General features: G+C 42.0%; 1 protein-coding gene across 1 annotated transcript in view; it reads right to left on the bottom strand.

Moving 5' to 3' along the window:
- Nucleotides 1-13,743: 13,743 nt before the first annotated feature.
- SPMAP2L (sperm microtubule associated protein 2 like) overlaps nt 13,744-17,853 on the bottom strand; it is a 41,591-nt gene continuing 37,481 nt past the window's right edge. The window contains exons 8-9 of the mRNA XM_005899039.2: nt 15,674-15,849; nt 13,744-14,176 (exon numbers count right to left, since the gene is read on the bottom strand). Coding sequence (XP_005899101.2) covers nt 14,062-14,176; nt 15,674-15,849 — 291 coding nt within the window. The 3' untranslated portion in view covers nt 13,744-14,061. The remainder of the gene's footprint in view (nt 14,177-15,673; nt 15,850-17,853) is intronic.

The raw sequence follows: 17,853 nt of genomic DNA, 5'->3' as shown, positions 1-17,853 counted from the left end.
TAAAGTCCATTGCTTAAATTAGGGTTCTCTGTTTGTGTTGTGTAGCCTACTGATTCTGACAAATATATAATAACACACATCCACTGTTACAGTATCATGCAGAATAGTTTCATTCCCTTAAAAATCCCCTGTGCTCCATCAGTTCATCCTTCCTCCCTTCCCCTCCCCAAACTGTCTACCTCTCCAATTGACTTTTATCATTAACACAACTCAGGAGAAAATAAGGCCCTTGTAAATATAAGCACTATTTATATAGGTTTAAATTAAGTCCCCATCTTTGCCAGTAGGCAAGCTTGTATTTTTCCATAGTTGAAATAACTGTACTATTTTGAATTCTAATTGTTTTCAGTCAACATTATTTCAGAGATCTATTTCCATGTACAACCAGAGTTCACATACTTATCATCTCTAATCTTGTCATAATTTTAAAGATGAACTACTTCATAGTTGCCATGATTTCGCAGGATTAACTGCCCTACAGTTTTTAGATGTTTGTTCAATTTCTAGCTCTTCTACATAAACACTTGCCATTGAATCACAGTTTGATTCTTTACTCATGAACTAAATGATGTCTTAGTTTTTGTCCATATTTCACTCAAGGAACAAGCTTTTGTAGTTCTCTCATAGGTCAAGTTTATTTCCCAAAGGAATAGTGTATGAGGAGTTCATTCCTAGAGTACAAAAATCTGTACCTATTGCAGCACATTTTTACTTTAATGTTCCTTTTAATTTTTAAGCAATATTTAAAAATTTTCCCACAAGGCTATCTCTTAATGTGTGCTAAGTCACTTCAGTCATGTCCAACTCTTTGCAACCCTATCGACTGTGGCCCGCCAAGCTCCCCTGTCCATGGGATTCTCCAGTCAAGGATACTGGAGTGGGTTCCCATGCTCTCCTCTAGGGGATCTGTCTGAGCCAGGTATCAAACCTACGTCTCTTATGTCTCCTGCATTGGCAGGAGGGTTCTTTGCCACTAGTGCTGCCTGGGAAGCCTTAATAGCATAGTATTAATTTGGTCGATGGCCTTATAAATACCATTTTATCATATATAACTTTTATTCTGTAGTTTTTGACTTATAGCTGTGTTTTTCAAGGCTTAGTTTTAGCAATATCGTGACTTGAATAGTATTTTATAGGATTTATAAAACCTTTCAAATTATAGAAATAGCGTATGTCAGAATAGTTTCAAAGAGTCAGACACAACTGAGCAACTGAGCATGCAGGCATGTCAGAATAACAATATAATTCATGCTAAAATTACAAATAGAATTCCAGATGTCTTCAAATAACCATAGTTCTGCTGACGCTGAGCATGAAGAAGACCACAGCTTGCCAGCTAAAAGGACTCTGCCAGGTGCTTGGCAGCAAGAGAGAACAGTTTACAAGTCACTTCCTTAGGCAGCAAGACAGTACTTCTGTATCATACTACCATTGTTGGGACCTAGAGTTGATACAAAGATTTTTTTAAACTGAAGACCTTTGAGATTCAGCAGATGCGGAAAGAAACCTTCTCAGAGCTTCCCTTATCTGACTAAAAGCAGTAGCTTCTGGGAAATGAGGCTGCCATAAATCCCCTGTGCGGCTCTGAAGGCAGAAAGACTACTGCACCTGCATAAACAAACATTATTACAAACGTCTTATCCCATCTGTTCTCCTAAAAATCCACTTGTCTTTCCTAAAGAAACCTATTTGTCTTCTCATAAGGTCTTTTTCCTCCCTCCCTTGTCCCTGCTAAGTCTATAAACCTCTAACTTAAACCAGTTAAAGAACCGACTGCTTCTTTTGTTGGTTTTCATTTGCATGCAAATAAACCTTTTTCTCTTGTTAATCTCTCTTGTGTCTTTAATTCACAGGCTTACAAACACTAAACCTCACAGAGTAGAGAAGATTTTCCTTTCTAGCATTTTAGATTCACAAGAATCAAATTTGCTTACCATGCATTTCCACAGCTGAATGCAGCCCTCAGTCTGCCCCACTGAATTTCATATATGCCTTAAAAACATTAGAAGTTTGTTTTGTTCCCTTCAAGCTGCAACTCATTTTATCTGATTATCAAAAAAACACTTTTTTGTGTGTGTGGAATGTAATCTTTTAAAATTTTTTTTAAGAAAATTGAGGGAGAAGGAAATGGCAACCCACTCCAGTATTCTTGCCTGGAGAATCCCATGGACAGAGGAGCCTGGCAGGCTACAGTCCAAGAGTTTTACAAGAGTTTTACAAGGGGTTTTTACAAGAGTCAGACGCAACTTAGAGACTAAACCACCAGAGAAAGACTACCCTCGACTTGGCAGCAAGTGACAACTATCCTTAAGATTTTTTTTCCCCCTGATAGAAAAAGAAAACACTTGGAAAATGAAAATAATAAATTTTCTATTCAAATGTAAAAAAAAAGAAAAGAAAAGAAATTTGAGGTGTTACTTTTTTTTTTTTTTTAAGAAAATTTACATTATACTAGTTGTTGTTGTCCATTAAATCCTGTCCCATTCTTTCTGACTTTTCATGGACTGCAACACACCAGGCACCTCTGTCCTCCACTATCTCCCGGAGTTTGCTCAAATTCATGTTCATTGAGTCGCTGATGCTATCTAACCATCTCATCCTCTGCTTCCCTCTTCTCCTTTTGCCTTCAGTCTTTCCCAGCGTCAAGGTCTTTTCCAATGAGTCAGCTCTTCGCAGCAGGCAGCCAAAGTATTGGAGCTTCAGCTTCAGCAACAATCCATCCAATGAATATTCAGGATTGATTTGCCTTAGGATTGACTGGTTTGATCTCCTTGCAGTCCAAGGGACTCTCAAGAGGCTTCTCCAACACCACAGCTCAACAGCATTAATTCTTTGGCGTTCAGCCTTCTTTATGGTCCAACTCTCACATCCGTACGTGACTACTGGAAAAACCATAGTTTTGACTAAGCCTATTAGTTTCAAGAGCACATATAATTATTTGATATTTGTATATATTGCAAAATGATCACCACAATATGTCTACTTAACATCCAAGGATTTTCTTTTTTTCAACATGAAAAACTTCCAAGGAGCTAAACAACAGCAACTGATTTTAAAAGGCCTTGTCCTGGCTATGTAAGAATCAGTCTGATTCTTGGGCTGTGACTTTCTTTTCCTTGAGAGTTACTTTGCAGAAATAGGAGGCAGGCTGTAGCTATGGTCTGCCATTTCCCATGCAGTTCTTACAACATGCTGCTGTAGGAAGAGGCTTTGAAACAGCCATTTTTCAGCTAACTTCTTACATTTGTTTCAGTAATGTAGATGCTGAAGAACCCCAGCCTGCCAGCCTTATCTGTGACTCTCAGGTGCTGCCTAAAACCATCACAATATTGTTAATCAGCTATATCCCAATACAGAGTAAAAAGTTGGAGAAAAAAAAAAAGAGAACCACTCCATGTGTATCAAACCTATGGAGACAAGTTAAAACAATGAAGGTGTAGGAGTTTTTAAACATATTTTAGAGATTAATCCCTTACCAGATTAACCCCTTTTCAGATATACAGTTTACAAATATTTTCTTACATTCTCTAGATTGCCTTTTTACACAGCTGATTGTTTCTTTTGCTGTGTAGAAGCATTTGAGGCTGAGCTAGTCCCACTTGTTTATTTTTGTTCTATCTTTTTAGAATGTAAATTCATGCCTGGAAGGCTACAGTCCATGGGGTCACAAAGAGTCGGACATGACTGAGCTATTAACACTTATACCTTATATTACCTGGTGAACACGTACTATTTCTGTGATCTGTGTAATTTAGAGCCTTGCTACTGAAAGTGTGGGGTTCACACACTCAGCAGACAGAATGTGAGGGGCTAAATTGTGTCTACCCCCTGCCACGACCTTAGAATGTGACCATATTTGGAAGTAGGGTCTTTAAAGAGATAAATTAAAATGAGGTCATTAGTGTAGGCCCTAATCCTATATGACTGGTGTCCTTTTAAGGAGTTTGGACACAGACATGCACAGAGGGGAGACTTGTGAAGGTACAGGGAGAAAGAAGGCTGCTGTCTGTAAGGCAGAGAGTGAGGCCTCAGAAGAAACCAATCCTGTTGATATCTTGATCTTGGACTTCTAGACTCCAGAACTGTGAGAAAATAAATTTCTGTTGTTTAAGTCTCCAGGTCTATGATCCTTTGTTATGGCAGCCCTCAGAAACTAATATGTAGCATTAACATCACCTGGGAGCATTTTAGAAGTACTCATTTTCAAGCCCCAACTCAGACACACCGTATCAGAATTTCTGGAGAGTGAAACCCCGAATTGTGTTTTAGTAAGTCCTCTGGATGATATCTGTGCAGCTAAAGTTTAAGTAGCACTGATCTGGAGTAGTGTTTCTCAAGTTGTGAATTAACCATCACCTGGGCAACTTTGGTGAAAGAGCAGTGCCTGGGCCTCACCATAACATTCTGGTTCAGCTGGTTGAAGGTCGAATGGGCAGTGGCCTGAACGGCAGACCCGCTTTAGATATTTTCTAAAGCTGCCCTCTTGACTCTAAGGGACAGCCTGGGCTGAGCTCCCCAGGTCTACAGCCTGTTGACGTGGTCTGGAAACCTGCAGAAGAGACGACTGAGTGTAGGTACTTTGGGTAAACTGAGGCAGCTTACTAACCTCCTAACATAAGAGGCCTCATCAGTAGTGTGTGATTTCAAGAGCAAGATGGATTCCTCCTCTAGAAATGATGACCCATCCCTCTTCTACCTGCAAATCCTCAGTTCTTCTCTATGACTTGGTGTGATGGTTAGTTTAATGTATCAACTTGACTGAAGTGTCCAGACCAAACATTATTTCTAGGTGTGTCTGTGAGGATGCTTCCAGATGAGATTAACCATTTGAATTGGTGGACTCAGTAGATGGCCCTCCTCCACGTGGTTGAGCTTCATCCCATCCACTAGGGGTCTGAGTAGAACAAAAAGCAGAAACGGGTGGAATTTGCCCCTTTTTCCCTTGCCTTGTTGCTAGAGCTCAGACATCTCATCATCTCAAGTCCCCAGACTAAGATTTATATCTTCAGCTCCCCTGGGTTTCAGGCCTTCAGACTCCAACTGAATTACTCCACCAACTTGGCTGGGTCTCCAGCTTGCAGATAGCAGATTGTGGGGCTTCTTAGCCTCCATAATCTTCTGAGCCAATTCCTCATGATAAACTCCATTTAGATAGATAGATATGAAGAAAGAAGAAGGAAGGAAGGAACAAAGAAAGGAAGAAAGAAAGATTTCTTTCTGTTTCTGTTTCTCTGGAGAAACTTGGACAAGCACAAACACCAAGGAGGTAACAGCATCTTACTAGATGGGACCAGCCTGACACCAGATTGAAAGGGGGAAATTCAGGGCTTCTGGACCTAGCATTATTGTCCTTAGTCTTACGTGGACTGGAGATGTGTAAGGGTCCTTCAGAACAGCTGAACGATGTATGGGGCCATTTCTCTGAGAGCTTAGTAAAGCTTATATTCTAAGCTTCCAGGATTCCTGTTTAGGATTTTATAAACTCCAAGGTGTAAATACCTGATTAGATTTGGTGAGCCCTTTCTTCCTGTGTTTGCATTTGAAAGAGGGATAAAGTCTTTAGGTCACGAGAAAACAATTCTGGAGGTGAAATCACTTTCAGTCAGTTCAGTTCAGTTGCTCAGTCGTGTCCAACTCTTTGCAACCCCATGAATTGTACTAGCAAACTGGCAGGAGAAATGGGGGCTGGACTGGAAAATAATGCTACTAATGGTAACTATTACTGAGTATTTCTGCCTGCCAATGCAGGAGATGTAAGAGATGTGAGTTCAATCCCTGGGTTGGGGAGATTCCCTGGAGACAGGCATTGCAACTCACTCTAGCGTTCTTGCCTGGAGAATCCCATGGAGACAGAAGCCTGGTGGGCTATAGTCCATGGGGTTGCAAAGAGTTGGACACTGAAACGATTTAGCACTCTCATGACTCTATGTCTAGCACTTCATCCATTGTCTCATTTAATCCTCACAACAATGCTGGAAGTAAATCGGGAGAACTTGAACCTAAACCTTTTGTACCCACACAGTTCACTGTCTGTATTAGCATGACTTTCACCACTGCCTCCAGTAATATGCTTTAGGAAACTCTTGCCCAGGGAGATAAGTTACACACAAATTTTGCTACTGTCCTGAAAGTACTCCGAAGGTCTTATCAATTTTCAAAGGTTCCTTTAGAAACTCTCGCCCTGCTGTGTCTGTTAAGCCCTTGCTCAATCCTAAACAAGCCCCAAACCTATAAATATCCCATCACTGCCCTCTCTTCATGAGATGCTGCTAAGACTCTGTCGAGGAAGGGATGGCCCTGATCTCAGTGAACTATAAACTCAGCTTTGCTTTGTCTACCAGTTCCTTGGTGGTGCCCTGTGGAGCAGCATCTGACAGCACCATGCTTATATCCATTTTTCAAATTAGGAAATTGAGGCTTAATGTATCCAAAGATACAGAGCTAGTAAGTGGTGGGTCCAGGGTTCAAATCCTGCAATTCTGATTCTAGAAAGCACACTCTCAGCCACATCTACACCACCTCCCCTTACATTTGAAATCATATAATACAGTCACTTATTCTTCCTCTACCAAGGATCAACCAAGAAAAATAAACACAAACTGTGAAAGAACATGTGCCCTCAGGCTCCCTCTCCTTACTGCCTGGGCTGTGTCTCTGCTGACAAAGGTCATCACAGGCCAGGACCTCCTCAGATAGGTTGCAGAACCCTTTGGAAGAAAGAGGGGTGAGTTAGGTAATGTGGGAAGCTCTACTTTGTCGGTGACCAGCGCACTCCTCTGCCTCAATTCACGCAGCTTCACACTAGACAATAGTGTGTATGCGTGTCTGACTCTTTGAGAACCTATGGACTGGGGCCCGCAGGCTCCTCTGTCCACGGGATTTCCCAGGCGAGAATACTGGAGCAGGTTGCCATTTCCTTCTCCAGTGGATCTTCCTGATCAGACACCAAACCCACGTCTCCTGCATCTCCTGCATTGGCAGGAGGATTCTTTACCACTGTGCCATCTGGGAAGCCCCAACCTGACAATCATGGGTCACTTAAAAATCGCAGAGGAGCCAGAACTTAAAATGGATGACTGTCTGACCTACACCATGCTTTAAGCTTTGCTGAAGCCAGGACTGTGGTGCTTTTAAACTATACAAGCCCCAGGACACTCCTGCCTGCTGAGATCATTACAGAAAAGGCAGTGTGTTACCTGGGGTCTGTTACTGCTTTCCTTTGATGCCCATCTGCCCGAGCCTCAGCCACCCTTGTCCATTCACAGAGCACTGCCCGCCCACTGCCATCGTGTCCCTGGTGTCCCAGGGTGAACTCACGCTCCACTTCACATTGAAGACCAGCAGCTTCTTTCTGCTCCCCCACCCCACAGTCCACTTTCTCTGTCTCCAGCCTGCTGCCAGCCCTGTCTTGCAATGCAATCTAGGAAGTCCAACATCCTGGAAATTCCTGCAGACCACGCCTTGGCAACAGAGAGCAGGCAGGCAGACGCCTGCAGCAATGGGTGGGGAAGCTTTCCAATCTGGCGGCACCTCCCAGATGGAGATGAAAACCCAACACAAACTGTGGAAGAACGTGTGCCTTCGGGCTCCCTCTCCCTACTGCCTGGGCTGCATCTCTGCTGTTAAGAGTGGTCTCAGGCCAGGACCTCCTCAGATAGGTCCTTAGGAAGCAAATCCTCTGGGGGAAATTCGGTAAGGTTGGAGGGCTCAGCTTTGTCAGTGACCAGTACACTCCTCTGCCTCAATTCATGTAGCTTTTTACCGACCCACCAGGAGCCACTTCAGTTCAGGTCTGCTACAGGTTAGATCACACATGTCAACGAAGGGACTTACAACAGCTAGTTGAGGTAGAAGTGTCTGCTCACTCATTTAGTGGACCTGAACCAAGGACTTGCTCACAAACTATGGAAATCAGCCCACTGCAATCAGCAACCCCTGTGGCCTTCCCTACCCACCACAGCTTCAGTCTCTTGCTCCACCGGCTTATTACCTGTTTGCTCACTATTGCTGAATAACAAATCAACCCCAAACAGGAACTTTAAACAATAACCATTTTCTTTTCTGACAATTCTGTGGATTGGCTGGGCAGTCTTTCTGTTGGTCTTGTGGGATCGATCATGTGAATGCATTCAGCAGAGGGCGAGCTGGCCGCCGGGATGGGACCTCTCTTTCCTGGAGGTCTCTCAAGGGTTTCTCTTTATGCTGTTCTGGAGCAGTGATCTAAGAAGGCAAGAGCAGAAGCCACAAGGTTCCCTGGGGCCTTGGAAGTCATACAGTGTCACTTCTGCCACCTTCTGTCAGTTTAAGCAAGTCACAGGGACCCTAGACTCAAGGCGTGGGGGAGTGGACTACACTTCTTGATAGGGGTATTGTGTTTTCACTGGGGGTACAACGAGGAAGTGACTCCTTTATCCACAAAGATGTGGGAAGCTTCTTAATATTCACTATTAATAATGACTAAGCAAACTGGTGGCTCAGACGGTAAAGCGTCTGCCTGCAATGTGGGAGACCTGGGTTTGATTCCTGGGTTGGGAAGATTCCCTGGAGAAGGAAATGGCAATCCACTCCAGCACTCTTGCCTGGAAAATCCCATGGACGGAGGAGCCTGATAGGCTATAGTCCATGGGGTTGCAAAGAGTCAGACACGACTGAGCCACTTCACTTCAAGCAAACAAAGCCTACTTACCATGTACTGGATCCTGTGCTAAGCACTTCACAAGAACCCAGTGATAAACATCTCCCAATGCTCCTGTTTCCATGTGGAGAAGGAGAATTCCCCAGAGAAGAACTCCCTCACTTTTGCCCTCACCAACCCCTATTTCCTCCTTCTCGTGGGAGCAGTGACTCCTCTGCTGGTGAATCTAGAACAAGGAGTGCATTTCTTCTTCCTTGAGATCTCAGAGCCATAAGCAGAGTGTGCTCTGTCTGCTCTGGGGGCAGGTGTGCCTGGAGGAAAGGTATTTAGAAATCCAATTGGTTCATTAAAATCACATTCTCCAAACACCTTTATCAGTTGTAAAGGAGTTATGTTGAACTCCATTTGTCTGGGTTTCGCAATTGTTTCTGAACTAAGGCAAGGAAAAGACAGGTATAATTTATTGGAGACTTTCAAATCTCAACAGCACACACTATTAGCTCCTTTTCATTGAGAAGTAATTTGTACAAGGCTGCACAGCTAATACTCTGTGAAGCCTCATTTCAGAGCCAACAACCTTGAACAGAAAAAGCACCGCCTTCACCCCCTCTCTCCTAGATTGCAGAAAGCCATGTAACATTTATGCTCCAATCTTCCTTCCTTCAACCAAATCCAGGTTAACAAACAAAAGTCAGCTTCTTCTCTGTTTCCGTTTGTTCATCACCTCTTGAGAGTCAAGCAGTTGCAACCCAGATGTCAACAGAGGCATCCCGACCTTGGAAAATTCAATTAGAGTTGACTCGAAACCCTTTCCCACCAGAAGTGTGGTGAACGTTCTAAGTCTCGCCCATTCCCCTGGATTTGGGGTAGGAACACTAGTTTATCTCGCTTTACCTTATTTCTAGTAGGTTGTTACTCCACCATCCTGTTTCCACCAAATTATAAAATACTCACCATCTTGTATGTGCTATTTCTCCCCTACACCAGCCATGGAATACAGAAAAATTACCTTGACTTCCCCACTTAAATAGCCCTAACACCAACTGTGTGGGAGGCAAGCAGATCAGGCTGCTGGTGTGAAGTGTTGGGGGACTTTTGTGCTGCTCAGGCCTCTCAAGCCTCTGTTGAGACCTGTAACTGTCCATCCCTGCTCCCCTTGGACTTTCCACTTTATTATGTAAAACTTCAAGGACGTATAATAGAAGAGAGACTATTACAATGAACCCTATGCTTCCATCACTTCCTTTCAACAATCACCAACTCATAACCAAGAGTTGTTTCATCGATACTCTCATCCACTCCTGTTGGGATTATTGCAAAGCAAACTCTAGATAGGGCTTCCCAAGTGGCACTAGTGGTAAAGAACTTGCCTGCCAATGCAGGAGACATAAGAGATGCAGGTTTGATCCCTGGTTTGGGAAGATCCCCTGGAGGAGGGCATGAGAACCCACTCCAGTGAGAATCCCATGGACAGAGGAGCCTAGTGGGCTACAGTCCATAGGGTTGCGAGGAATTGAACATGACTGAATCAACCTAGCACACACATACACACACTCTAGATATCACTTTATTCACAAATGTCTCAGCTTCTATCTCAAAAAGAACTGCTTTTAAAAGCATAACCAGGACTGCCCTGGTGGCCTAGTGATTAAGAATTTGCCTGCCAATGCAGGGCACATGGGTTCAAGCCCTGGTTCGGGAAAATTCCATCTGCCTCAGAGCAACTAAAGTTTATGCACAACTACCGAAGCCCGTGGACCCTAGAGCCCATGCTCCGCAACAAGAGAAGCCACCACAGTGAGAAGCCTGCACACCGCAACTAGAGAGCAGCCCCTACTCACCCCAACTAGAGAAAGACCACAAGCAGCAACAAAGACCCAGCACAGCTGAAAACTAATATTTTTTAAAAAGCTTTTAAAAGCATAATCACCATATCAATACCCTCCTAAACATAATCATCAGCACTTCTCCAATACCAGCAAGTACCAAAGCAGGATTCCTTGTCTCCTGGTCCTACCTCTCACCAACCCCCAGTCCCAACCACAGCTAACTGAGATAACCTGCACGTGTGTATCTCTGGCCGCTCTCAGGTCTCTATGCTGCCACACAGACCCAAGGACTACCTACCTGAACGCGGCGGACTGCCCCACCGGGCACAGCAGGCTCAGTACCTACAGCCCACAATACTTTTAGGAACTTACAAAGATGGTTTAGTTCTTTTTATATGAGAAGGAAAAAATGAACTTTTAGTTTAAAAAAAAGTCTTAATATAAAATACTGATATGTTCATCTTTATTTTAATACGGTCATAAAATATAATTTTAATATGGTTTAACTAAGCTTCCCTAATGAGTACTTTCAATTAAGCTTTCATCTTAAAACCAGAGGAGTGAAAGACGGAATATCATCAGAGGCAGAATAAAACAGTTTTAATCTTTATCCTGTGTCCTGAGAAATTTCAGGCCTTTCTGAACTAGTGGCTTAAAAAAAAAATCCTTTGATAGTTTTGGTAGACTATGAATAGTCTCACTGATGCCATTTTCCAAAATGGACAATATTAACTTACTCAAATTTCACAAATCTAATAATAATATTCTCCACCTTTCTGCTAATAAGGAGCTGAAAATCACTCCAAGGCATAACAGAGACAGTTAATACAACCATCTGGGAATAAAAGCTACAGAAAGGTGAACATTTGCAGCTATTACACTTGACAGCTAAATGGGGTGAGAAGACATTTGAGCTTCTTAGTGAAATTATTATAACTTTTGGTAGTTAATCATAAGCCTCTGTATAATTCCTCAATGATCTTATTTAGTAACTGCTTCTTTAAAGGATTTAGGAAACTTTCAATTTATACACAAACACATAATAAAGACAGGCACACATGCATATGAACATAGACACACATATCTACTCCAGGGAGCAAGTAAAAACAAATTCAGATTAAAGTACTGATACCAGAAACCAAGCAGAAGAGCGGCACAGACAAGCTGGCAATCTCCTGGGGTAGCGGTGGAGGTGATGATGGTAGCAGCTGTTATTTTTTGGTTTCCTGCTATGATTAGGCATGATGCCAGGAATTTTATTTGCTGAGAGGGATCACCACATTTGAACATTACATTCATTAAGCTCTAAGATTCTTGTGTGCAAGTCAAAGGAAGAAACAGGTAAAAAGTGAATGCAACTTAGGGATTTAAAGACAGAACTGGAATTTGTGGCAAGACACAATCTGCCTAAAAGTAGTTTGAATATCACAGACTCTCACCTTTCTTACTGAATTTTCATAGATATCCTTGAATAGATGTTTCTTTATTTGCTGCTTGTCTTAAGGGTCATTTCCAGAAACTTTATTTTTCGTTTTATTTGGCTCTGCCAGGTCTTAGTTGTGGCATGAAGGATCTTCCATCTTCGCTGAGGCATCCAAACTCTTTAGTTGCCGCATGTAGGATCTAGTTCCCTGACCAGGGATGGAAGCCAGGCCCCCTGCATTGGGAGCATGAAGTCTTAGCCACTGAACCACCAGGGAATTCCCCATATTTCATTTTAACCAATAAACCTAGCTTTTTTTTCTTTTCCTTCTATCTAAAAAAACAAACACAAACAAAAACCCCCAAAATCAAACTAAAACAAAAAACAACCAAAACTACCACATGGTATTACCTGTCCACGACACTAGTTATTAGCTTAACATAAAGGCTTTAGAGATAGAGCTCAATCATCTGTAAAACTGGTTTCCAAACAAGCTCATTCATGCAAATCTAGATGGGCCATAAAAGTTAGTTTACTCCATAAAATACTAATCCACGGAGACAATAAAACAAATTAAAAAAATTCTGGGTGGATGCAATTTGACAAAGCATTATAGCGCTTACCAAATGCCTAGTTTCTGTTACTCATGATAAATGACACTGAGCATGAGAAAAGGAAGAGGCTGGTGGGGACGGAATCATTTAAAGTAATCTATTTCCTACGGAAACCTGAGGCAGCACTCTTTTGGCGGGGGGGAGCGGGGCAGCAGCACTGCCTTCCCCATTGGCTGCATGACATTTATGCTTCTGCAAAATGGAGACCAAAACACTCTGCCGCAGCAACCCCAAGAAGACCCAAAAGACTCCATCACCTTATTCTCCAGAAGACTCAATCCTCTTTTGAGCTACAAAAGCTACCCGAGGCTCCCTTCTGCTTCCAGTTGTGGTGATAAATATATAGTAGTAAAACATAAAGTCTACTGGTTTAATCAAATATTTTGAGAAATGAAAAGCTATCATCTAGAACACTGCTTCATAACCTTTTTCAGGTCATGAATTATTTTCAGACTATGATCAGAACCATGGATGTGGACTTCTCTGGTGGTTTGGTGATAAAAGAATCCAACGACCAATGCAGATGACATGGTTCATTCCCTAGTCTGAGAAGATTTCACGTGCCGCCAGAGAGACTAAGCCCACACACCACAATTACAGAGCCTGAGTGCTCCAGCTAGAGAAAGCCCACAAGCAGCAAGAAGGCCCAGCACAGCCAAATAAAGGAACATGGAAAAAAAAAAAAAAAGAAACATGGGTGCTATTCCCAGCAAACTGACATACATGCAATTGTACATGAACTCATAGAAGATTTATGGACCCTGCAAAGGCTGTCTTCAGACTCTAGGTTAAAAAATTCTGATCCAGAGTAAGCAGAAATTACCAACTTTATCAATAATTTGATTTTAATATATAACTATATTTTAAATAAAATTATACTTCAATTTGGAGCTGAAAGTTGCAATTTGATTTATAACTGTATGGCAGTTTAATATAGGCATATAAACTCTGGATCTCAATGTTCTTGCTTGTAAACTGAAGATGATAATAATTATCTCAAGGTTACTGTATTTCCTGATACGTATCTAGTATAGCACTTGTCACAAAAATATTTAATAAATGTTCATTTACTCATTCAAAAAAATATAGTAACCTGTTTCCTAAATTTCATCTACAGATTATAGAAAGCATTTTGACTTATCCACAAAGGCTTCACCGTTTTTCAGTGCTACTTCTCAGTAATGAGGGGGCAATGGAAAAGTAACACAAAGAATGATTTCAGTCTTCAGGATTTATTTGAGAAGACAGTGAGATGAGATCAGCTACTGGAGAACAGAGATCTCACTGGGAAAAGAAAAGCAAAACCAGCAAATATATGGAGGTTTTGTTTTTTCAGGTCAGTCAGAACAATGAGACCGCTAAGACATGCAAGAGGAGAGAAGTAAGGATAGTAAGGCAGGCATTCGTTTTCTCTCTAAAGCATGCTGGAGTCCCCAGACCTGGTAAAGACACAATTGCAGGTAACAGCAGCAGTGGTGTTCCTTAGCGGTCCAGTGTGTATTGAGGGGGTGGGGACTACAAACGCTCAGCACCAGACTAGGGAACTGTGGCTTTCTGTTTTTAACGTGTAATAGGTTCTGCCAACTCCTGGATCCTCGGAGAACATTGTGTTTTCAAAGCAGCTGGCTTGACTTTAAAGACTTCTGGATCATAATATACAATATGCACAGGAGTCCTGAAATGGAAAAAAAGATTCAACTTGAAATAGGATGAAAGGGAAAGAGAACTAACACTCCTCAGGCATCCACTATATGTCAGGCACTGTGTTATTATCCCGTTTTGATTTTCATAAGCATCTCATAAAACAGGTATCATTGACCTCCACTATACAGATAAGGAGATGAAGGCTCAGGCAAGTCGTAAGAATGACCTGTGGTCAAATCTAGATTTGTGTCAGATTCCAAAGCCTTTCCTCTTTCCATAGAAAGCAAATTCTGGAAATTCCTCAATAATTTGGCAGTGTTAAAACAAAGCCAGACAGTTCACCAGTGAACTTGAAGAAATTATGTTTTTTTGAAGTTTCCATCCTTAACCACCAAATAAGAACTTTTCTACCAGAATAGAATCTTGAGTACCTGATCTTACTCTTCCCTTTCCTTTGTCAGTGTACAAAGAATGCGTGTCATTTCATTTGATGTTTAACTTTTTTTTTTTTAAGAAAAACTTATTGCAAAATTTTAAAATATTTTATTATATAAGATTGAATATATTTCCTATTCCCTGAGCTCAAGACTACTACAATGTTTTCAATTATGCTTTCTTGATGGTGCTAGAAAAAGGGGATCAAGTATTACCCCTTGAAGGTAACGAAATGAATTGAGGTTCAGGCAAGTTGAGAGGTCTTCTGAAAATGAATAGGAATTAGAGGCAAGTTTTTCTTTAATATGTTTTCTGATTTATTTTTAATAGTTCATACATGTACATGATGCAAAAATGTTGATAAATTACAAAAGTCTATTTAGGGAAAAATAAGTCTTCCTCCCATCCTAGCTCCCTAGGCCCCCAAAGTTACCATTGTTACCAGCTTATTATGTACTCCTCTGAGATAATATAAGTGGGGCTTCCCCCATGGCTTAGCCCATAAAGAATCTGCCTGCAATGTAGGAAATTGTAACAATTATGTTTCTTTTCTATAATTTGTTTTCCTTAACAATATAAGTATAGATGTGTGTTAGTCGTTCAGTCCTGTCCCACTCATTGCCACCCCATGGACTATAGCCCAACAGGCTCCTTTATCCATGGAATTCTCCAGGCAAGAATACTGGAGTGGGTAGCTATTCCCTTCTCCAGGAGATCCTTCCGACCCAGGGATCAACCCCAGGTCTCCTGCATTGCAGGCACATTCTTTATCACCTGAGCCACCAGGGAAGTCCCAACAATAGAGATAGATTATTCCCTTAATAATATAGATAAATAATCCCATATCCATAATAACAGAGTTCTATCCTAGGTCTGAAGCTCAATACTAGTCCACTAACTATTTAATTGTAGTCTTATCAACAATTCATGGTAAGACGACCATAGATTTGCCACAATAAATGTAACAAATGAGATGATTCTAAAAATGTATTGTTTTCCTACAATTCATTTCATTGACCTTACTAGATCAACTTTTCCCTCTCCTTAGTATCCCCAGGCTTTCCTGTCCCATCTTAGCCTTTAATTGAAATACCTTGTATTTGGGTTAGCTAGTTCTTGAATTCTGGGAGATATCTTGGAATGGATAGCAGCATAAGATACCGGCCAGAGGGCATCGCGGGGAGGTAAATAATCTTTGTGAAGAGGCTTGGCCTTAGCTAGAGCTAGTATTCGAGGGCTGGGGTGGGCCAGCAAGGCAGCGTGGGAGATCTATAGTGGAAACAAAATGACACAAAAATTTCACATCTCTCTTTCCAGGTATAGCATTTATCGAGTTACCATTATTTCTCTCCTGATTACTCTCTAACTGGCCTCTCTGTTTCCCTTCTTGCCCATACAATCCAGCCTTCATACAGCAGTTACTGAGGGCAAGAAGGTGCACTTTAACAAGTGTATTCCATGAACCAGAGAGTGTTCTCAGTGATTTGCCTGTATCATTCCCATGCAATCACCATAATAACTTGATGAGGGATGTACTTTCCAAGGCCCAAGTCAAATCATGTCACTCTCAGGGTTTAAACCTTCCAGCAGCTTTCCATTTTTCTAAGAATTAGGCTCCTTACTGTGGTCAAGAAGGCCCTACATGGTTTGCCTGCTATCCTCCATGACCCCACCTTCCTTCCATCTCTCCCTTGATCACTAAGACCCCAGCCACATAGACCCCTCTGGCCCAGCTCTTTCCATCTCAAGACCTTTGCACTTGCTAGTTCTGCTCAAAACTCTCTTTCCCCATTCTTGTCATGCCTCCTCTTCATCATTCAAGTCTCTAGACTCAAACATCACATCCTCAAGAAGCTCTTCCCTGACCATCCAAGGCATATTGGCCATTCTAATTACCCTATTTAATCTTCTTCACAGAACTTACCAACACCTGCCTTAGCTCATTTATTTTATTGTTGGGGTGTTTATTGTCTGCTTCTCCCCACCAGAATATAAGCTGCTTGAGAGATATACCTGTTTGCCCAAAGCTAGACTAGATTCTTGGAGAAGGCAATGGCAACCCACTCCAGTACTCTTGCCTGGAAAATCTCATTGGTGGAGGAGCCTGGGAGGCTACAGTCCATGGGGTCGCTAAGAGTCAGACACGACTGAGTGACTTCACTTTCACTTTTCACTTTCCTGCATTGGAGAAGGAAATGGCAACCCACTCCAGTGTTCTTGCCTGGAGAATCCCAGGGACGGGGGAGCCTGGTGGGCTGCCGTCTATGGGGTCGCATAGAGTCAGACACGACTGAAGCGACTTAGCAGCAGCAGCAGCAGCAGACTAGATTCTGGTACATAATTATTGCTGAATAAAGATATGTTGACTGACTGACTCTTTGACTCATTTTGGTCTTACTTTGGAAACCACATCTGCCAGGAGGCCTTTCTATTATGTTGCTTTATTGGTAAAATAGAAAAGATGACATATAGCTACTATTCTCTCTCTCTTAAGAGTATGATTATCTGCAGTAGTGCGTGCTCAGTTGCTCAGTCATGTCTGACTGTTTGTGACCCCATGGACTACAGCCCACCAGGCTACTCTGTCCGTGGGACTTTCCAGGCAAGAATACTGGAGTAGCTTGCCATTTCCTTCTCCAGGGGATCTTCCTGACCCAGGGATTGAACCCTCATCTCCTGCGTCTCCTGCATTGGCAAGTGGAATCTTTACCAGTGAGCCACCTGGGAAGCCTCATCTACAGTGGAATCATTTTTTTAAAAGATTTTTTTTAACTCCCCAGACAATTCTAGCAATTAAAGATGGCTATAATCACATACTAAGAAAGCTGAGAATCAGGTTTTGATTTGCCCAAAGGTCACAAGTCATTTTAGCAAACTCAAGTCACTCTCCCAAGGTTTTATTGATTCTCTAGGGAATTTCCTAATAGAATTCCACATCTAATGCTCAGATTCCTATAATGATGAAATTAGTCTGATTTCCTTTAGCAACATGATCATTAGGTATTTTTTGAAAACTCAGTTGGGATTAGAAGTCAAGTAGCCACTACAATGAATGGAGGAGAGTGTCAGGGAGGAAGAATGAGGGAAACCACTGAAGGTGTTGGGCTCTGTGCTAAACACCTGCCTTATTGATTATCACAAGTCACAACAGTCCTGAAACTGGGAACTATTATCTTGACAATCCCCTTGCTCACAATGCCATCACAACTTTAGGACTTTGGCATGTGCTCTTCCCTTTACTAGAACATTCTCTTCTCATTCACTTAGCTGACC

The sequence above is a fragment of the Bos mutus genome, chromosome 6 (assembly GCF_027580195.1).
Source record: "Bos mutus isolate GX-2022 chromosome 6, NWIPB_WYAK_1.1, whole genome shotgun sequence".
NCBI classification, from domain to species: domain Eukaryota; kingdom Metazoa; phylum Chordata; class Mammalia; order Artiodactyla; family Bovidae; genus Bos; species Bos mutus.
Note: the sequence above shows the minus strand (reverse complement) of the source record. Positions and strands in the feature narration are given on the sequence as shown.